General features: G+C 54.8%; 2 protein-coding genes and 1 pseudogene across 4 annotated transcripts in view; 2 read left to right on the top strand and 1 right to left on the bottom strand.

Annotated features, from left to right (window-relative positions):
- LOC135275724 (5'(3')-deoxyribonucleotidase, mitochondrial-like) overlaps window positions 1-336 on the bottom strand; it is a 54459-nt gene extending 54123 nt beyond the window's left edge. For all 3 annotated transcript variants that reach the window (XR_010343286.1, XM_064378194.1, XM_064378195.1), the window contains exon 1: window positions 70-336. Coding sequence is in view for 2 of the 3 variants with exons in the window: in XM_064378194.1 (XP_064234264.1) it covers window positions 70-336 (267 nt within the window). In the remaining variant the exon portion in view is untranslated. The remainder of the gene's footprint in view (window positions 1-69) is intronic.
- Window positions 337-2692: 2356 nt separating this feature from the next.
- On the top strand, window positions 2693-12667 carry LOC135275722 (TBC1 domain family member 3G-like). The gene is made up of 13 exons (XM_064378175.1): window positions 2693-3455; window positions 3618-3700; window positions 5280-5319; window positions 5805-5885; window positions 6338-6445; window positions 6779-6888; window positions 8132-8180; window positions 8728-8848; window positions 9565-9659; window positions 10048-10113; window positions 10558-10657; window positions 11017-11163; window positions 12094-12667. Exons 1-13 carry the CDS (start codon window positions 3378-3380, stop codon window positions 12489-12491), a joined length of 1476 nt encoding a protein of 491 aa, XP_064234245.1. The 5' UTR covers window positions 2693-3377; the 3' UTR covers window positions 12492-12667.
- A 300-nt stretch (window positions 12668-12967) lies between these two features.
- On the top strand, window positions 12968-21427 carry LOC105710930 (septin-4-like; annotated as a pseudogene).
- Window positions 21428-21767: the final 340 nt, after the last annotated feature.

Raw genomic sequence — 21767 nt, 5'->3', positions numbered from 1 at the left:
GGGGCGGGAAGGGGGCCCGGCGCGGGGCCGGGAAGGGGGCCCGGCGCGGGGCCGGGCAGGGACGCTCACGCTCAGCCCTGGCCGCAGGCGGCCGTACTGCTCCGACACCCAGAAGCCGCGCCGGTCCTCCAGCGCGATGAAGGGCTGGTCGGGGAAGCGCGCGCGGAACTTCCTGAGGAATCCGCCCTCGAAGTCGGCCAGCACGCCATCCATGTCCACCAGCACCCGCAGGGCGCGACTGCCCGCCAGGCCCGGCCCACCCGCCGCCCCGCGCCACCCCGCGGGAACCGCCGCGCCACGGGGCCGCCGCGCGCACCAGCCGCCCAGCCGGATCATGGCCCAGGGCGCTGGCCCAGCTCGGGCGCGGGGACCTGGGCCGCGCGGGGCTGCCGCGGCCGGCCGGTGGACATGACCGCGGCGGAGGACAAGCCCCCAACACTTGGACACGTGCGGGGCGCGGAGCTAGGGACGCGGGGCGCGGGCGCGCAGGTACCGGCCCCAGAGCGAGACAACGGCGCGCGCAGCCCTTAAAGGGACAAGCACCGGAGGAGGCGGAGCCCGGGGGCGGGGCTCGGAGGACTGAGAGCCCTGGGCCCCCGGCGCTTCTTGAAGGTCCGCATTCCCGCGCTCTCCATTCGCGTCTTCTCCCTGGACCCTGGGCCCAAACTACCTTCTCCCACTGCATAGGGGGCCACGGAGGAGCAGTGCAAACCGAGGAGCGGGCCTGTGTCGTTAGACATTTCTGAGCACTTACTGTGTCGCGTGTGAACCAAATAGAACAAAGTTCCGGCCATCCTGGAACTTATGTTTTAGAAGGGGAGCCAGACAACAGCATGGAGAAGCCAAAACAGGGTGATGTGTGCTCTGAAAACCTCTGCTTCATTTATAGCGAGTGCCTGCGGAGAGACTGATAGAACCAGTAACGTGCTAACATCTAATAGCCTTAGTAAAAATGATTCTCAAGTAAATATATGAATATATATTATATATTATGTACCCCTGTATAGTCTGCTTTTTTTTGGAGACAAGTTCTTGCTCTGTTGCCCAGGCTGGAAGCAGTGGCGTGATCCCGGTTCACTGCAGCCTCGACTTCCTGGGCCCAAGGGATCCTCCTGCTTCTGCCTCTTGAGTAGCTGGGACCACAGGGGCATGCCACCACATCCTGGTATTTTTTTTTTTGGAATTGGGCTCAAGCAATCCTCCCATCTCAGCCTCCCAAAGTGCTAGGATAACAAGAGTTAACAAGAGTGAGCTACCACCATGCTCAGCCCACTTTTTTTCTTTACAAGAAAAAAACAAAACAAAAACCTTAAAGAGCATGGTGATGGGATGGTGGAGACAGGTGGGGGGATTAGCAGGGGTGGGCAGGGAGGGCCTCTCCTAGGAAGTGATGCTGAAACAGACACGATGAAGAGAAAGAGCAGAGCAGCACCGCCAGGGTTGACTCCCGGGGCTTGCAGAGGAGTCGGTCGGTCGGGGTCTGTGCCCACAGAGACATGAGGCCGAGCTGGGTCCAGGTCCTGACAGTACTGTCCATCTGCCTGAGCGCCGTGGCCATAGCCACGGGGGCCTAGGGCCAAAGGAAGCTGCAGATCGGGGTCAAGAAACGGGTGGACCACTGTCCCATCAAATCTCATAAATGGGATGTCCTGCACATGCACTACACGGGGAAGCTGGAAGATGGGACGGAGTTTGACAGCAGCCTGCCCCAGAACCAGCCCTCAGGTAGTGGAGGACGCTGACTGGGCCCTGCTGACCTGGGCAAGGCCCCATTGTGATGCGTGCCATGACCTCGGAATGCCACTTATGCCTAGCACCTGTCTGCTCTCTGGCCTCACTCTGTGTTCTACAGTGGCTACACACACACAGTGGCATCTGTGAGCACTTCTGTGTACTCAGAGATTTTTCTACCTGAGAGGCATAACCCAGGCCAGCTGATTCATCAGAATCAGGTGAGTGTGACTTGCTCTCTTCTCTCCATGCTGACTTGGGGACAGTGGCTATGGTGTGGGCTATGCTGGCCTCTGGGCAGCTGCCAAGGAGGGTGATCCCTGAGCACTCGGTGCCTCTTCTACGCTGCCCGTGTAGACGATAGTCTCTTTCGTCCCCATGGTGGCTCCGTAGGGTGAGTGCTGTCCCGAATGTACCCATTCGACAAGTGAGACTTCTGGGGTCAGAGAGGCGGTAATCAGTCTGGGAATCCAGACATGACCCTAGGTTTTGCTGTCAGCCTGCCTTGTGCCGAGAGGGACTTCAGGCCTGAACCCTGTGGCCTCCCTGCTCTACATCCCAAATCTGTCCAGGGTTTTCCATCCCGATGGGGCAGAAACTGGCCCTGGCAGAGCCACTGGGATGAATCCACAAATTGACTGGGATGAATCATCAAAACACCTCTGTGGCCTAAGCTGGGTCCTGATGGTCGCTGTGGGACCCACTGGGCACACACAGTCTCTTGTCCAGGAGTGAATGGGGAGCCTTCAGCCTTTGGGCAGTTGTGGAAAATGAAGAATCCCTGAAGGGCTGGCTGGAGGGAGACTCTCTCTCCTCCTCTTCAGAGGGTCCAGGCACTGAGGTTCTCCCCAAGTATTTCTTTCTCTGTCTGGTCCTATCAAGTCCTCACCCTCCTTTTGCCCCGAGTGTTCCCAGAAGGGATGGTCCATCTAGGTGTTCTCCAGGACCAAGGACCCACTGTTCTTCCTTGGTGACCCAGGGAGATGAAGCCCCCTCCTATGTGGAGAGCTCAGAATGGTGGAGTCTGCCGTCCCTTCCCCAGAGACGTGGTTTCCACGAGCACAGAGGCTGCTTTGGAGACAGTAGATCATTTTCATCCCCCAACCAAACACCCTTCTGCTCAACTGGCGTTATTCCTAAAGTGGCTTCGCTGCTCTGACTGAAGGGCCATGGTAGCCCAAGTGATGAGTGGAGTAGGACGGAGCACTCAGGAGAGATCCTGTTCCTTGTGGGAAACTGGACATCTCTGTGGTCCCTGAGAATCTCAGGAGGCCGACTGTACAGAGACCTCTGGTCCCTGACCCCAGTCTGCCTCTACATGTCTGGAGTAGCCCATCATGGGCCCTTCAATTTAGGCAAGGAGACACCATTCAACCTGCCAGGGCAGGTGTGTGCCTGTTTCATGGCATTTGGGGACACGGGATTATCTGACCAGGTCCCACTGTTCTCACGTCCTTGAGAAGATGCCCACCCCAGCTTGGGGTTTGAGACTCCAGAGACCCATGCAGGTGTGGGCCGCTGCGTCTGGCCCCTTTTCACCTGGCGGCAGTGGTGGAATGGGGGTTACGCAGCCAGCCAGCATCTGGGAGCCCAGTGGGAGCGGTTCAGGTGTTCTCTGAAGTTCTCAGGTGCAGTGTAATCTTTAGATGATTTTGTCTCACAAGATGGAGATGACAGAACATACATTACAGGAGCGAGAGGACATCATTCTCAAATATGAGAAGGTACAGGTCGGTCTGCTCCTTGGAGGGGGACCTCTGCCAGTGCGTCCTGGTCAAAGGGTTTTGGGCTCCCTAGGAGCACAGGGTGGGGACGGGTGGCCAATGCCCCAGGCCTCTTGTACCCTTTACCTTGGGCCCCTCAGCAAGGCTCCCTCTGGGTTGCAGGGACAACGAGCTGGGCTGCCAGCGGACATGGAGCCTGAGCCTGTGGAAATCCACAACCGCGCGGATCGGTTTGGAATTGTGCAGTGAGTCCTCTGTGCTCCCCTCAGCCCCTAAAGCACCTATCTCAGCTCAGGGATGGGTTTGCTTTTAGAAAAAACCTCCTGAGGCCCTGAGGCCATGTCTCCCCAGGTCCGGCCAATCTCCTTCCCAGGGTCAGACCTCCTCCCTGGCTCCCCTGCAGGCCCCGCCTGAGGTTGTTAGGCCAGAGGTGAGGGGCCCATCCAGGGAGCGGGTGGGAATGGAGAAGGGGCTAGATCAGGCCCCTGGGCTCTCAGCAGTTCCATCTCCAAGTTAGCACAAGAGGAGCAGGGTAGCCTGAGGGTCTAATCCTGTCCACTGACAGACAACCCCAGTGAGATCCAAGGTTTGTGGCCATAGGGTGAAGGGACACCTGCCCCAGCTTCGGGGCTGTTGTTGAGGGCCCACCTGCCCCTGTTCTCCCCCATTTCCCTAGAGCCATAGCCCTCCCTGTCCCCATGGGGAAAGGGGAAAGGCACAGGGACAGTGGGGGCTGTGGCCCTAGGGGAATGAGGGAGAAGACGGGCAGAACCCTGTTCTGGGCATCTCACGGTGAGGCCAAAATGGCAGCAGAGCTTGCAGCTAAAGAACCTAGGTCCTCAGGCCTGTAATCCCAGCACTTTGGGAGGGCGAGGCGGGTGGATCTCGAGGTCAAGAGATCGAGACAATCCTGGTCAACATGGTGAAATCCCGTCTTTACTAAAAATACAAAAAATTAGCTAGGCATGGTGGCACGTGCCTGTAATCCCAGCTACTCAGGAGGCTGAGGCAGGAGAATTGCCTGAACCCAGGAGGCGGAGGTTGCTGTGAGCCGAGATCGCACCATTGCACTCCAGCCTGGGTAACAAGAGCGAAACTCCGTCTCAAAAAAAAAAAAAAAAAAAGAGCCTGGGTCTGGTGCTGGGAAGGGATCTCGGGCTAGGTAAGAGGAGCCCAGCCTGGCGCCCACCCCTCAGGGATCATAGCATGGAGAGACAGAGGATCCCGGGGGAGGTAGGGTGGAGGGAGCGTATGAGCCCTGCCACTTCTAAAATGCAGGGTGTGTGGCTCGGGTGCAAGGAGAGGCAGGTGGACGCTGGGAGGTCAGACCTGCGAGGGCCTTGGGTGTGTAGGGGGCGATGGGTCCTGGTTACACCCTGGGTGCACTGCACAGGTCTCAGGCCAGGCTCTGGAGACCCCGGCAGTTCCACATCACGTGAGCACTTTGAAGGGACTCCTGTCAGGGCCCGGTCACCCACCCTGGGAAGCCCCTATCCCATCTCATGGCCCACCTTTCTCAGCTCTAGCAGAAAGCACCACCTCTAGGCCAGGAGGGGCACCCCATTGTGCAGCCTGACTGCCCCCCCACACCAGGGGCCCCAGTAACCCAGGCCAGGCTGGCCCTGCACTCCCGCTCCTCCCAGGTCCTGGCCCCTCCTGGGAGTCAGCCCCACAGGAAAGCCCCCGTCCTCCCTTCCCTGTGCCTTTTTCCAGGCTGAGCCCTGAGCTGGATGGGACAGAGCCAGTTCTTTCTGGGGGTCGGCTCCCAGACTGGACGGCTCCAAGCCCTGTGCAGGTCCTCAGCTCTGCTTGGTTGCCTTACAGTGAGACGGAGCTGCCCCCTCTCAGTTCCCGGGAGGTCAAGGTAAGATCCTGATGCATGGGGGGGCCGGCCCAGGGACAGAGGGACTGGGCAGGTGGTGGGTGAGGTGGAGGAGGCAGCAAGCCTGGGTGGGGGTGGGTGGGAGCAACACGCTGTCACAGGGAGGGGCAGCTTCCCTGCTGGACCTGACCCCAAGTCACTGTATCTCTGGCAGTTTGATGAAATTCCAAAGTGAGAATCAGAGTCGTGGCTTGGGGGCAGCTGCCCACTTGTGTCAGAACCCCACCTAGAGGCTGGGACCTGACCTATGACTGGTGTGTCTGTGGCCTGAGAATGGCACATCCCAGGGACCCAAGGCCAGCCCACTGGCGCTCATTTGCTGAAAGGCTGTCAGCCCTTAGGGTCTGCCATTCCCTGGCTCCTTCCAGCTGGGTCCCACCAGGGCTCCAGAACCCAAGACGCAGCATTCACGGGCTGCTCTGAGAAGCCTGGCGGCTCCGCTAACTCCAGCATTCCTCCTTTGACAGCAAATTCGGCAGGAGCTGAGACGCAAGACCAAGTGGAGGGAAATGCTGGGCGAATGGGAGAAATATAAGAAGAGCGAAAAAGTAACGTGTGGAGGGAGAGGCCCCAGAACCACTCTCTGCAGGGACAGGGGACAGGCACCCGTGGCTGTGGCCTGGCACCCTCAGCCTCTCAGAGGGCGGGTGGCACACTGTCCTCATGCAGAGGACCACAGGCCTGGTCGCCAGCTTTGCTACCCGTTGGTGTGAGAGTCACCTTGTTCGAAGGGAATCTGAATCTAGGGCTGGAGCCACCGGAGCTCGGGGCGAGGGCGGCCTCCTGGTGACCCGAAGGAAGGAACAGGTCCAGATCAGAGTTCAGGACTCTGAGTGCCCATTTTCTCCTTCAGTCCTGGGAAGGGAGACCCTGCCCCAGCTTGACCTCACCTCTACTGAGGAATCACGGGGCCAAAACTAATAATTTACAGAATTCTCGGGATCTGGTCCTCGTGGGGGTCGCCCCTGGCCCGAGTCACCAGATCGTTTTCTGCCCACAGCTCATTCGCCGTGTTTACAAGGGCATTCCCATGAATATCCGGGGCCAGGTGTGGTCGGTCCTCCTCAACATTGATGACATCAAGGCGAAAAACCCCAGCAAATACCAGGTATGCTAAGCCAGAGCCCAACAAACAGGCCAGGCCGTGTCAGGGGCCCAGGTCTCCAGCTGCAGGGAACGAACATCAAGCCCCACTTGGGGCATGTGTGTGCTGGCCAGATGCACATCCTGGGCATAGATGGCCACATAGACACCACAGAGGAGCTTGGCTTTGGGGACCCTCCCCGGCTTCAGAAACAAGCCAAAAAGCAGCTTTCTGCAGAAGGAAATCTTCCTTCTTTCCTTCCTTCTGGAAGTGCTGACTGTGGGATGACTGCATTTTGGGGCAGGGAGTCTTCCCTCTGTTCTGAGGCTGCTTCCTCCTCTTGGCCCTGCCCTACAGCTCATGAAGGAGAAGGGGAAGAGGTCCTGTCAACAGGTGCACCAGATCGACCTGGACGTGAGGAAGACACTCAGAAGACACAGTCTTTTCCAGGAGCAATATGGCATCAAGTAAGCCCACGGGAGCCACAGGGCCCCAGTGGAGACGGGGTGAACCAGAGGGATGGGGACTTCCCTGGAGCAGAAGCCAGGGTCACCCAGGAAGGATGACAGAGCTGCCAAGTGCTCTTCTGGCCCAGGAAGCAGCCGGCACCAGGGACCGAGCAGCTCCCAGGTTCCAAGCCCTGGGCCAGGCTGGAACATGTGGGGCCAGAAGTGAAGAGGATCCTGAGGAGACAGAAGGCAGCAAAGAAAATCATGCACAATGGGGAAAAGTGCTCTCCCTGAGCCATGGGGACCCATGGTAGCACCCACGGGAGGGCAGCAGGATGGAGGGCCCATGAGCCTCCCCAGGCAGCACTGACAGCACCAAATGCTGGGGGCACTCAGGGTCCTGGAAACTCTCATCCGGGTCTGCTGGGAATGTAACATGGCACAGCCACTTTGGCAGCCAGTTGGGCAGTGGCTCACAAAGCTCAACGCACTTGAACCACAGGTCCCCAAAGTGTCAGATATTGAGCCCAATGACTTGGAAACTGACATCCACATGAAACCTGCATGCCACATTCACTGCTTCATTCATCATCACTCACACACAGGGCCTTTGGGGACTACCATCAGCATGGGAATGGGGCGAGGAAGGTTGGTTCTCCCTTGAAATAGAAGACTCGCTGAGAAAAGGGAACGAGCCAGTGATGCCCGCACGAACGTGGGTGGAACCTAGATGCATTTTGCTAGGAGAAAGAAGCCAGACTCGAAAAGCTACCACTGTAGGATTCCTATTCATAGGCCATTGTGGGAAAGGTCAAACCAGAGGGACTGAGAACCGGTCTGGGTGACCAGGAGCTGACAGAATGGGGAAGGCGGGCTGCATAGGGGCCACTCTGGAGTTGTGGAGGATGAACGAGTCGCTCCAGGAGGGGCTGGAGCAGTGGCCGGGAGACTCTGCACATTGGGTTAGAACCATGGCAGAACTGTACACCCAAAGACTGAACTGGCGTGTGTGCAAACTGAAAAAAAAGTCAATCAAAGCAAAAATGATTAGTCAACTCACTGTCCAACTGGGATACCTGTATTTCATAGATGTGGACTTTACTGAAACATTTCTTAAACAGTCAAAGGCCCTGAAGAGCTCACCGCTTGTCTGGTGAATCATCTGAACGTGAAATGGGATTTGTTGTTAGGGTTTGTAGACAAAGTGAAACTAATAGCATCTCCACAAAAGAAATGAAAGCCCCCTTTCTCTGTCTCCTAGGCAGCGGGAACTATTCCACGTCCTGCTGGCCTACGCAGAGTATAATCCGGTGAGTATTCTGGGCAGTGACCATATTCCCATATTCACGGCCATATTCCCTGGCGTGGGTGTCTATTGGGGGTGTCGTTGCTTCTTTCCAAGTCAGTATTTGTGAGCCACCAGGATATAGAAGGCATGACTCTAGCTCACTGCTGGCATAAACTTCCAAGCAAGGGGGGTGGTCTCAAGGGGTCAAACTGAGTCACAAAGGAGTCAGGGCCCTGACTCCTGGTGTCACCTGGGCCCGACCACCACTTCTCAGAGCAAGAAATGACACCTTCCTCCTGGGGCTGCCCACAAAGCCCAGGAGCTTGGCGGGGTCGCACGCAGGACAGTGCTCTCAGGAGACATTTCGATCAGTTGCTGAAGTGTCTGATGGACATGGCTCTTGTCTTGAAATGAAATGAATTTGCATCCTGAGGAAGCCTCTTGTTCAGAGGAAGCCTCCCCAGTCACCTCTGTCTTCTCCAATGACATGAGTCCTCCCAGGTGACCTCAGCACCCAGGTGATATCCTTCCATGGTGATGTCCTTCCACGGTGACTCTGGCTCTTGCAGGAGGTGGGCTACTGCAGAGACCTGAGCCAGGTGGCCGCCTTGTTCCTACTGTACCTTCCCGAAGAGGATGCATTCTGGGCACTGGCACAGCTGCTGGCCAGTGAGAGGCACTTCCCACATGGTAGGTGGACAGGTGCCCCTGGGGCTTCTTGCTACCAAACCCGGGGATGCTCACCCTGGCCAGGTGATCTCAACTTTCAGTGAAGGCACCTTCCTGTGTCACCAGCTTGTTGGGAGCCTTTAGGATGTCTCTGCTGAGGGTCCCACAGGAGCTGGGGGCTGACCCCCAGAGCCCAAGTCAGACACCTTTCATCCCCATCAGCAGAGGACATCTCATCCTCCCTGTGGCCGCCCTGTGTGTCCTGGAGCCACGCCCTCTGGCTCTGATTCTGTGCAGCTGACTCTCCCCTCCCTGAGAGTCTTCCTGCCCTTCAGCTGCCTGGGCTCCAGCTGCCCTCAGTCCCCACAAATGGGCTGACTGAGCCCAGATGGCAGCATCTTCCCCCATCCCGTGTCCTCTGGCCCGACGCCACTTCCAGGAGATGACCGAGAAGCCCAGCACCCACTCTGTTCTGGCCACCCTCTGTCTTGGCCTCAAAGTCAGCCTTGCCCTCCCAGCACCCTGGCCCAGGAGGCCTCCAGGAGCACCTCCAGCCAGGCTCCAGGGGATGTTCCCACCCCTCCTCCCCAGGGCCAAGGCAGCATCGTGGGGTCAGCAGATGGGAGGGTGGGAGGCCTCGGGGATTGGGGGCCTCTGCAGCTGCCCAGCTCTTCCAGCTGATGGCTCCACATCTTGGGAGAGGGCTCTGATTTCATGATGAGCTGGGGGCTTCTCAGGATTCCACAGCCCAAATGGCGGGACAGTCCAGGGGCTCCGAGACCATCAGGAGCATGTGGTGCCCTCGTCACAACCCAAGACCATGTGGCATCTGGTGAGTTTATGGTCCTCTGGACTCTTCTCCAGAGGCCCTGCATCACGTGGGGCTGGAGGAGCGGGGGGGCTGGAGCCCCCCGGTGGCTGGTGACAGGCTGAGTGGCAGCCAGGGCCCGACCTGGGACGTAGGGTTCTCCGTGGGCTGGGATTTGGGTTTTTTTTCCAGCCCTGGAGGAGACAGAGGCACAGGGACTGGGGCCCAGCTCCCGCAGAGCAGGGCTAAGGGCAGTGTGTCCCCCGGGAGTGTGGGAAGGGGAAGGTGTTGTGGGGAGCCCTGGACACCGCCCAGTGTTCTGCACTTAGGGAGGGGTCTTCAGTGGGTCCTGGAAGAGGGAGGTTTCTAGAGCAGCCCAGGGGGCCCTGAGCACCTCTGTTCCTCCCATCAGGACAAGGAAGGGCTAGGCGCACAGGCTTCCTCATTAGGCTGGCTTCTCCGGATGCTCAATGATGAGGTAAGGAGGCACAGGGAGTCTCAGGGACCCTCCTTGCCGTGCAGTGCCCTGCTTCCCCAGCTCGGGGGTCCGGCCCACCCCCAGCCCACAGGAGGCCCATGCAGGTCCCCACAGGACACACAGCAAGACCCTCTGCCCCAGAAGGATCATCCCAAGGCAGAGGCCGGGGCTGAGGACCAACCTCATGGGCAGACTGGGCCAGGATCTGACTTGGGAGGGCTCAGGGAAGCCTCAAGCCCTTCTCTCCAGAAGCCACATCCCCACTGAAATGAGTGCCCCCCATGAGGAGCTGCAAGACCTTGTCTGACCCAGCCTCCCAGAAGGGTCAGGCCACCTTCATGGGGAGGGTCACTGACTCTGGGGACTGAAGCCCCAATGGGCCCAGCTTAAGCCCCAGCCTCAGCCTGGAAGGGCCAGGTCCTCCCACGCCTGCTGTCCCCACAGATCTCTCTCGGCCTCACCCTGCGCCTCTGGGATGTTTATGTATTGGAGGGGGAGCAGGCGCTGATGCCCATAACAAGAATCATCAGCAAGGTTTGGAGGAGTAAGTCCATCTGTGACCTGGGGAGCACTGGGGTCAGACCCCAGTTGACCCGAGGGAGCTTCCTCACACTGTCCTCATGATCCTCAGTTCTGGCCCAGAGGGAGATCTGGCCGGGTGGGCTGGGAGGGCACAGTGACACCGAGTCCATCCCCCACATGACCCAGATGAAAGTTGGGAGTGTGGTGAGCACTTCCCTGCCCAGGCCGCCCCCCAGCCACAGCCTCCTGTGCACATCTGGACCACTGAGGCGGCCACAAAAGGATCCGGCACCGCCCGGTGGGAGACTGAAGTGGCCACGGGGTATGGGCTCTGACCCCTCCCAGGGAACTCTCCTGGCCTGATGCCCACCCTGTCCCTAGAGCGCCTGCTGAGAACATCAAGGTCTGGCCTGTGGGCACGCTTCCGGAACTTCTTTTCCGGTACCTGGGTGATGGATGATGAAAAGGTGTTAAAACATCTGTGGGCCTCGAGGCCCACAAAGAAGCACAAGGACCTGCCATCCCCAGGTGAGCTCCAGTGCCAGGTCCCCTCCCGAGTCACTCTCTGGGGAAGTCAACAGTGGGGGAATGCCTGGGACCCCCAACCCTACTACCTGGCCCTCCCTCTTCAGCCTTTCTTCCTCCTCTTCCTCCTAGACTATAAGAAAGTACAGTAGGCCCACCGGTCCTCAGGGCAGGCGCTCAGTGCATGTGGACTGGATGTGCTGTGCATGCAGGAGGGGGATGTGGGCAAGACCCTCCAAGAAGCCTCCTCGCACTTTCCATGGTGGCCCGTTGTCCCCCTCATGGGGCCCTCAAGGGCACCGGAGGAGCCAGACCCATTTGTGGGAGCCCCTGTCCCTCCCTGTGAGCACTGACAGCCTCAGAGAGCAGCAGAGGCCCCTTACTCCTGCACAGCCCTTCAAGGGTGCCAGGACCACAAGCCTTGAGTCAGGGAGACGAGGGAATCAGTGTCCCTGACCCCCAGAGCATTCAGGGACAGGACGCAGGTGGGAACCTGGTCCCAGAGCCGAGCCCAGAGTTCAGCCAGATGTGGGAACGGTCAGCGCTGGCATGGACTGGGCAGTTCAGGAGAGCAGAGGGTGACCCACGTCCAGGCCCAATCACCCACTTTGGAGACAGATCCCCATGGGAGGTGGCAAGGGGGCTGGGTGACAGCCAAGGCCCCTCCCACCTGAGTTCTGCCTGGCGGCTGCAGCCCTGGGAGGAGGGTGTGTGGCAGGAAGCCCCCAGCCAGCCTGGACCCTGGGGGGCAGTCCCAGGAGCCACCTGCCATCCTCCGACGGCCTCCTCACCCCAGGTTGCACACTCCCCTCCCTCTGGAATCAGCAGACTACAGGCGTGTCCTCAGTGTCAGACCCCAGGCACGTGGGGCCCAGCCCGGAAAGGCCTACATGGGCTCACTGGAGACGCCGACCATGCCTGTTTTCCTTTCAGCCAAACCCGAACAAGGGTCCTCGGCACCCAGGCCCGTGCTGGCTTCACCTGGCAGGAACACCCTCTGCAAGGGGGACGGTCAGCCCCCTCCCGGCCCAGCAACCCAGTGCCCGCAGACCATTTGGTCAGCTCCCCCACCACAGGCACCTCATCCTTTCACACCCTGTCCTGGTGGGGCAGTCCATGAAAACACCTACCCTGTGTCCAGCCCAGCCTTGGCTCAGAGAGGACCTCGCCATTCCTGGCGATATATAGAGTGGAATTCAATGCCCCAGCTCCCGACGGACCTGGATGTGGGGGGCCCTTGGTTCCCCCATTATGATTTCGAGAAGAGCTGCTGGGTCCGTGTCCCTTCTGACTGTGTCCTGGACATCCCCGGGACCATGGGACAGGCTTAGCCCAGGAAGCCCATGGGGACCCCGACACCGGGCCCTGCCCAGGCCCATCAGGACTAAGAGGAAGGTCGGGAGATATCCCCACTGCAACATGGGCACCTGTATTTGGCCCCTTCACCAAATGACTGTGACTGGAAGGAGCCAGGGGGCACCCCGCCAGCTCCCAGCCCTAACCCTAACACTAACCCCTGACCTTAACCCTAACCCTAACCCTAACCCCGCAGCCCCAGACACCTTGGAAAATCCCATTCAATGGGGAGGCTTGTCCCATCAAGGCCACGAGAGAGAGAGAGGAGCATGGCATCCCCGCAGCCCTGGCCAGCCAGCAGCATGCCCCAGGGCCTCTGTACCAACCTTTGGGCGTGTTCCCCTCCCAGGGCACAATTCTGAGGCCAAGAGGGGCCTGGCCTAGACCCCCAGCCCTGGGACGAGAGGGGCACCAGGGGTGTGTTGGGCTCCCAGCTGTAGTCAGCGTGACCATGCCGGGGACCCTGGTGCTGGAGAGCTCTGCCACTGTCCCAGAAGCCGGGCGAGGCTAAAAGCCTTGCAGCCACTGCTGCAGCTTCGCCACCACCAGCTGCCTTCCAGCTGCCAGTGCAGGCTTTCCCAGTACTCCCACCAAAGAGAATTACGACGGAGGATGATGCTGGTTCTGAGCTCAGCAAAACGGCACACCCTGTGGATGGAGCTGGCTTCTTTCCCGGCCACCTCGTTTGCTGGATGGCCCCACGGAAGGAGTGGCCTTGAGACGGGCATGGGGACTAAAGAGGCTCAGCATCCTGCACCTGCCCTTACCAAGGCTCACCAGGCTGACACCATTGCTGAGCACCCTATTTGTGGATGAGATACACCCAGTATCTGGGATGGCACCATTTCCCAGGAGGACCAGTTGGCCACCTGCTGACAGGCTGACCACCCTGTGGAGGGGACGGAGATTGGCTTTCGCTGCCCTGAGCCACAATGTGGACATGGACCTGCCGGCCCTGCAGTGCACACGGCACTGATTCCCACCAGGACACCCCATTCACAGCTGGGGACGAGCAGCAGTGTGCTCCCACCTCAGGGCCTTGGCTCTGCCACCTCTACTTGGAATGTTCTCAGTTCTAGAAGCATCTGGGCCAGGGCCAGGGCTCATGGCTGGATAAGCACCCAAGGTCCCAAACAAGCCTCCCATCCTCGTTTTACTTTTTGGGAAACTTATGAACATTTCTCGAGATGTGACTTACGGCCCTGGTAAGTGCACAGCTCAAAAGACATTCAGCGATGGAACACACCAGCCCCCAGATCACAAAGCCAACCATGCCCAGCCCCTCCCCGGGCCCCCAGCCCTGAAACCAGTGTTCTGACTTCTGACAACACCATGAGCCTGCCTTTTGTACTTTACACTCATGGAAAGATAAACACTTCCATGTTGTAAAATAAACACATACTGTTGAAATAACTTTACGTATATACCTTCCACCCAGCTTCCCCTAATAATGACATTTTGCGTTACCATACACATTTGTCAAAAGTAAGAACTTTAGGCCGGGTATGGCGGCTCACGCCTGTAATCCCAGCAATCTGAGAGGTGGAGGCGGGAGGTTCAGGTTCACTTGAGCCCAGGAGTTTGAGACCAGCCTAGGCAGACCCTGTCTCTAAAGAAAAGTAAAAGAAATTAGCCAGGTATATTGGCATCTGCCTATAGTCCCACTTAGTCAGGCGGCTGAGGTGGGAAGATTACTTGAGCCTGAGTTCCAGAAAGCAGTGAGCTATGATCAGTCACAGACTGAACTCCAGCCTAATTCACAGAGTGAGACTTTATCTCTTAAAAAAAAAAAAAAATTAACATAGACGTAATCCTATTAACTAAATGATAACATGAACCATTATCTAAGGTTATTAATGCAGTAATTATATGAATATGGTAACATTTATTCAGATTTCACCCGTTTTTGTCTAACTTCTCACACTGGTCCCAAGATCCCACCTCCGACTCACCTTCTGCCTTCAGCTCATGTCTCCTCGGCTTCCTCCAGATGGTCCCGCCAGACACGCACCTGGGCTGAAGGGTAGAGCTGATTGCTCCTGGGCTCCGCACCTCTGCAGCATGTTCCGTACTGGGTACTGTGGACGATGGGAACATAATGGTAGCTATCTGTGTAAACACAGAAAAGGATCCTAAAATTACAGTATAAACAATAAAAATGGTACACCTGGCCAGGTGTGGTGGTTCATGCCTATAATCCCAGCACTCTGGGAAGCCAAGTTGGGAGGATCACTTGGGCCCAGGAGTTCTAGACTAGTCTGGTCAACATAACAAGACCCCATCTCTCCTTTTTTTTTTTTTTCTGAGACGGTCCTGCTCTGTCGCCCGGGCTAAAGTGCAGTGGTGGGATCTCAGCTCACTGCAACCTCTGCCTCCCAGATTCAAGCGATTCTTCTGCCTCAGCCTCCCAAGTAGCTAGGACTATAGGTGCATGTCACCATGCTAGGCTAATTTTTTGTATTTTTAGTAGAGACGGGTTTCACCGTGTTAGCCAGCATGGTCTCAATCTCCTGACCTCATGATCTGCCCTCTTCAGCCTCCCAAAGTGCTGGGATTAGAGGCATGAGCCACTGCGCTCTGCCATCCCATCTCTTCTTAAATATCAGTTTTTAGAGATTGTACAGCTGTATGGCACAGCTCCATTATAACCTTATGGGACCACCATCCTGTATGTATTCTGGTATGGACTGAAGTGTCGTTATCTGACAGGTGATTGCATAAGTAATCTAGAGATGATTTAAAGTATACGAGAAGATGTACTAGGGATATATGCAAATACTGCACCATTTTATATCGGGACTTGAGCATCTGTGGATTTTGATATCTGTGGGAGATGGTGAAACTGATTCCCCACATACATTGATTGACAACTGTATACATTTCAGGCCCCACAGAAGGCTCTAATCCCTGCACCCTCAGCCCCAGGTAAACTCTGTTATTGAGATTAGTTTGCCTGATGATAATTTCATATAAATGGAATCACACATTATCTATCCTTATAGGTCTAACTTCTTCGCTCACACATGAGTTGTGTGAGATTCATTGGCGTGTGTAGGTGTGTGATTGTATTCATTTTCTTTGCTGTATCGTAGTCTAGTCTTGAATGTACTATGGTTTTTTTAACCATCCTTCTGTGACAGATACTTGGGAAGTTTCTAGTTTGAGGCTATTACAAATTATGCTGCTATAAGGATTGTTGTATTTTAGTGAAGATATAGACATATCTGTTAAGGTACATGTGCAGGGAGGACATTGCTGGCTCAAACTCCAAAGTGCTGGGATTACAGGTGTGAGCCACCACACCTGGCTGAAATAGAATATTCTCTTTTTTTAGAGATAGGGTCTCGCTATATTGCCCAGGCTGGAGTACAGTGGCTATTCACAGGCGCGATCCCACTACTGATCAACACGGGAGTTTTGACTTGCTCTGTTTCCGACCTGGGCCGGTTCACCCATCCTTAGGCAACCTGGTGGTCCCGGGAGGTCACCATATTGTTGCTGAACTTAGTGCGGACACCCGATCGGCATAGTGCACTACAGTCCAGAACTCCTGGGCTCGAGCGATCCTCCCACCTCAGCCTCCCGAGTAGCTGGGGCCACAGGCAAGCCACCCCATGCCCTGCAATAGAATATTCTTTAGTGAGGTCTGCTGGTGACCATTTTTTCTGTTTTTGTCTGAAAATCTTATCTTGTGTTATCTTTGAAATATATTTTTCATGGGTATAAAGTTGTGGGTTGATAGTTGTTATTATTACTTTGAGACAGGGTCTCGCTCTGTTGCCTGTGCTGGAGTGCAGGAATGTGATCTCGGCTCACTGCAGCCTTGACCTCCCAGGGCTCAGGTGATCCTTCCACTTCAGCCTCCCCAGTAGCCGGGACTACAGGCACACGCCACCATGCCCAACTAATTTTTGTATTTTTTGTAGAGACGGGGCTTCGCCCTGTTGCCCAGGCTGGTCTCTAATTCCCGAGCTCTAGCAATCCACCCACCTTGGCCTTCCAGAGCGCTGGGCCATGCCTGGCCGTTAGTTACTTTCTATAGCACATTGAAGATTTAATATCAGTCTTCTGGCTTCCATTGAAACTTTTGAAAAAATCAGCTGTTTATGTGGCACTCCTTTTTCTTTTTTTGACAGAGTCTCGCTCTTCGTCCAGGTTGGAGTGCAGTGGCACAATCTCGGCTCAGTGCAACCTCTGCTTTCCAGGTTCAAGAGAATCTGAGGCAGATTCTCTTGCCTCAGCCTCCCAGGTAGCTGGGATTACAGGAGTGTGCCATCATGCCTGGCTAATTTTTGTGTTTTTAGTAGAGATGAGCTTTCACCATATTGGCCAGGCTTGTCTCAAACTCCCATCCTCAGGTGATCTGCCCGCCTTGGCCTCCCAAAGTGCTGGGATTACACACATGAGCCACCACGCCTGGCCAAGTGACACTCCTTTGAAGGTAATCTGCTTCTCCCACCCCTAGAAATTTTTAATAATTTTCCTTCATTTTTATTTCCTGAAGTTTTGTTATTAATAATCTGTGTGCAGATTTCTTTCTATTTCTTTTGTCTGCAGTTCATAGTGATTCTTGAATTAGTGTGTTGATTTCTGTTATCACCACAGGAAAATTGTCAGCCGTTAGCTTTCCAAATATTTCCTTGATAAATTCTCTCTTCTCCTCTTTGGTTACAATTGATTAGATTAAAACCAAAACTGACCAGCCTGGCCAAGATAGTGAAACCCCATCTCTACTTAAAATACAAAAATTAGCCGGGTTGTGGTGGCATGTGCCTGTAATCCTAGCTACCCAGGGCTGAGGCAGGAAAATTGCTGGAACCAGGGAGGCAGAGGCTGCAGTGAGCTGAGATTGTGCCACTGCACTCCAGCCTGGGGGAAAGAGCAACACTCTGTCTCAAAAACAAAACAAAACAAAAAAACTAAAACCAGGGACCAGGGCCGGGCAAGCTGTCTCATGCCTGTAATCCCGACACTTTGGAAGGCCGAGGCGGGTGGATCACCTGAGGTCAGGAGTTCAAGACCAGCCTGGCCAACATGGTGAAACCCTGTCTCTACGAAAAATACAAAAATGAGCCGGGCATGGTGGCCCACATCTGTAGTCTCAGCTACTCAGGAGGCTGAGGGAGGAGAATTGCTTGAACCCAGGAGGTGGAGGTTGCAGTGAGCAGAGATCGCGCCACTGCACTCCAGCCTGGGCAACAGAGTGAGATGAGACTCTGTCTCAAAAAAAAAGGTTATGAATGCTTGATGAACTACATTTGTTAAGAATTTCAGAATTTTGGCAACAGCAAAGCATCAAATCAGCTAGAATGTATTGAGCACATACTAGATGTCCAGACTGTACTGGACATTTTAAGGGATTTAGAACAAGCATGAATGATTCCTATCCCTGAGAGGCTTATAGTCAAGTGGCAACAGGGAAGCGGGGGAGGTGGGGGCAGTTCTCTAACATGTTTCAATCAGATAGCAACTTAAATTAGTAAATGGGTCAGGCAAGGTGTAGTGGCAAATGCACTGAGCTGTAGAGGCTCAGATGGGCAGAGAATTTACTAGCTAAATGACCTAGAGCAAGTCCTCTCCCCCCACTTTTTTTTTTTTCTTTGAGGCAGGTTCTCACTCTATTGCCCAGGCTGGAGTGCAGTGGCCTGATCAACCACCTCCCCAGTCTCCCTGGGCTCAGGTTATCCTCCCACCTCAACCTCCCAAGTAGCTGGGACTACAGGTGTATGCCAGCTAATTTTTTTGTAGTTTTTTGTAGATGGGGGTCTAGCTATACTGTCCAGTCTGTTGTTGAACTCCTGGGCTCAAGTGATCCGCCTACCTCAGCCTCCCAAAGTGCTAGAATTACAGGCGTGAACTACCACATCTGGCCTGGAACAAGTCTGTTAGCTGCTCTGGATTTAGTTTCTTCATGTATGAAATGAGAGTGGTGGTGATCATAATGCCTAATGTCCACCTGTGAGGGCAGTGAGGATTAAACAAGATAATAGAAGAGCAAAGGATATGAAATTGAGGTTCTTGGGGAAATTTATTAATTTATTTATTTGTTTTGCTCTGTAGTGAAGAGAAGGAGAGAGGTATAGTCAAAGGAGCCTTCGTGGAAGAGATGGTTCTTACGGCTTTGAAGGATAGAATGGGTTTGGAGAGGTAGAGGAGAGGGTAGAAACACATGAGCAAAAATGCTCTGAGGTTAGACTGGAAACCTGACTTAGGGTTTCCCTGGCTTCCAGTTGGTGTTTGCCTGCAGCCCTACCTTGCTTTTTTTTTTTTTTTTTTTTTGAGACAGTCTGACTCCATTGCCCGGGCTGGAGTGGCATGATCTTGGCTCACTGCAACCTCCACCTCCTGGATTCAAGTGATTCTCCTGCTTCAGACTCCCAAGTGGCTGGGACTATAGGTGCACACCACCCACACCCAGCTAATTTTTGTATTTTTAGTGGAGACAGGGTTTCATCATGTTGGTCAGGCTGGTCTCAAACTCCTGACCTCAAGTGATCCACCCTCCTCAGCCTCCCAAAGTGCTGAGATTACAGGCGTGAGCCACCACGCCCAGCCTATTCTTACTCTTTTGTTTGATCACCTGGGCCCTTTTCCTGTCATCAAACTAGTATTTATTAAACTCTGCCTGAGTACTCAAGCTTTTGTATGAAGACATGAGATATACACCATCCCATTCAGGAATTTCCCTGAAGATTTGGTAAAGCAAGCCAGGGAATAACAATGTCTTGAAAACACTGCTCAGGGAGTGGGCTGCTTCTCTGTAGTCCCAAAGCTCACTAGGTGGCGCCCACTCTCACAGTTTCTCTGCTTGTCTGTCCCTGCCCCAGCTGGAAGCCTGTGGCAAAATACATTGATCAGCAGTTTGAGCAGTATTTCCGAGACGAGAGTGGCCTGAACCGAAAGAACATCCAAGACAACAGGGTGCACTGCTGCCTGTACTTCACCTCACCCTTCGGCCACGGGTATGGTCCAAGCCTGAGGCTCCTGGCACCACCGGGTGCTGTCAAGGGAACAGGCCAAGAGCACCAGGGGCAGGGCTGCCACTAGTAGGTGGTCACAGATTCCTGTTTCCCAGGCTCCGGCCATTGGATGTTGAATTCATGAAGGACCTGCATCAGTGGGTCAATATCGTGCCTATCCTGGCTAAGGCGGACACACTGACACCTCCTGAAGTGGACTGCAAGAAACGCAAAGTGAGGGAAGCTGTTGATGGGAGGGGATCAGGTGGGCTTCTAGAAAGGATGTGGTCCCCAGAACTGTGGGCCCTTCATCTGTTTGCCAGATCCGGGAGGAGATTGAGCGCTTTGGAATCAAGATCTATCAAATCCCAGACTGTGACTTGGATGAGGATGAGGACTTCAAATTGAAGGATCAAGCCCTAAAGGTGGGGCCACTCTAGGGCATCCCCTTCCCATCTTGTTTCTTCTGGGTGGAAAAAGGGAGTAGAATTCTATATTCAGGCTATCAGGGTGGGAAAGGACCCTGGCTTCCTAGAGTGAAGCAGAGAAGGTGATGATACAGGTGGAAAGAAACAGGTGAGAACAAAGGGTGTTGACAGGCACCCCTAACCTCTTCCAGGAAAGCATCCCATTTGCAGTCATTGGCAGCAACACCATAGTAGAGGCCAGAGGGTGGCGAGTTCGGGGTCGACTCTACCCCTGGGGCATCGTGGAAGGTAAAGCACTGAGCCTGTGACCAGGGTATCTCCTTGCTCCTCAGTGGCTCTCCCCTACCTATGCCTCTGGCTGACCCCTAGCCTTGCCATGCAGTGGAAAACCCAGGGCACTGCGACTTTGTGAAGCTGAGGACAATGCTGGTGCGTACCCACATGCAGGACCTGAAGGATGTGACACGGGAGACACATTATGAGAACTACCGGGCACAGTGCATCCAGAGCATGACCCGCCTGGTGGTGAAGGAACGGAATCGCAAGTATGACCAGAAGCCAGGACAAAGGTGGCAGGGGGGAATCCCAAGCCTAGCCTTGGGTGAGACCAAACCTTTCTTTTGTTCTTCTATAGGCCCTGGGCTCAATCTAAGTGGGTACTGGGGTCCTCCTAGCCTTACCAACCCTTCTCTCCTCTTAGCAAACTGACTCGAGAGAGTGGTACCGACTTCCCCATCCCTGCTGTCCCACCAGGGACAGATCCAGAAACTGAGAAGCTTATCCGAGAGAAAGATGAGGTGGTGAGAGCAGTATGGGGTATAGGGGAGGTCCCCTGTTTGATCATTAACATTGGTATCTCATGGTTTGGTAATAGAAAGATCCCTGACTCTGATGTCTATTTGGGTCCTGGATAGGTCAATAGGTGGTTCTGTCCAGAGTCTCCATCACACCTCAGGGCTACCAAGGTCCTGGCTTAAGGGATTAGAAATTTGGGGCACTTCCCCAATACTAAAGGACTCTCCAAAAAGGCCCATTTTGATGACTATGCCTATTCCAGCTGCGGCGGATGCAGGAGATGCTACACAAAATACAAAAACAGATGAAGGAGACCCATTAACTGGCTTTCAGCCCTGGATATTTAAATCTCTTCCTCTTCCTCCTGTCCATGTCGGCCCCTCCCGCACCAGCTCTGCTCAGGCCCCTTCAGCTACTGCCACTTCGCCTCACATCCCTGCTGACTGCCCAGAGACTCAGAGGAAATAAAGTTTAATAAATCTGTAGGTGGCTTCTGGTGTCCCTGTGTGTATCATTATGACCTCCTGGAGACCAAGATCCTGGGACCCAGTTTTGAAAGACTAATGGTAGATGTTGGTTTCTGGTTTTTAGTAGGGAAGGGAGAGTGGGGAAAACTTTCCACTTTGTTTCCCCTTCTTAGTCCCTGCTTAGAATCCAGTCTGGCTTCTCCATCTTAATGACCACATCTATCCTGCCTTTATTATCTGGGGTTTGGGGCTCTCTCCATCTTTCCCACATACATACCTTTAATTCTGCAGCAGTTTTGGATTTCATACCTGCCCTTGGGAAAACGCAAGGTATTAACTGTGTGCAACTTCCTGACTTTCTATTTCTCCTGATCTGGGAAAAGGAATAGGCAGGTTAAACTCTACACTGTAAAAAACCTGTGAAAGAGCTTTAAACAAATGCTGCAGCCACTGTAATCACCAAACACTACAGTAAGTGCTGGGAATGAATAAAAACACAATCATTGTCCTACAGTAGTTCAGTATTTAATTAAAAATTTTACAGCATCTGCTAGATTGCAGACTGTTCTGGACCCTGGAGTTAAAGTAGTGCAGAGTTCTCG

This window comes from Aotus nancymaae, unplaced genomic scaffold (assembly GCF_030222135.1).
Source record: "Aotus nancymaae isolate 86718 unplaced genomic scaffold, 86718_ANA_hifiasm-v0.15.2.pri h1tg000018l, whole genome shotgun sequence".
Lineage (NCBI taxonomy): Eukaryota > Metazoa > Chordata > Mammalia > Primates > Aotidae > Aotus > Aotus nancymaae.
Note: the sequence above shows the minus strand (reverse complement) of the source record. Positions and strands in the feature narration are given on the sequence as shown.

What these genes read in the sequence shown, in the direction of transcription:
- LOC135275722 (XM_064378175.1), top strand. Translation starts at nt 3,378, where the DNA reads ATGATTTTGTCTCACAAGATGGAGATGACAGAACATACATTACAGGAG. An exon ending in AAAACCCCAGCAAATACCAG is followed by an intron (nt 6,446 to 6,778) that starts GTATGCTAAGCC and finishes CCTGCCCTACAG; the next exon opens with CTCATGAAGGAGAAGGGGAA. An exon ending in CAGGAGCAATATGGCATCAA is followed by an intron (nt 6,889 to 8,131) that starts GTAAGCCCACGG and finishes TCTGTCTCCTAG; the next exon opens with GCAGCGGGAACTATTCCACG.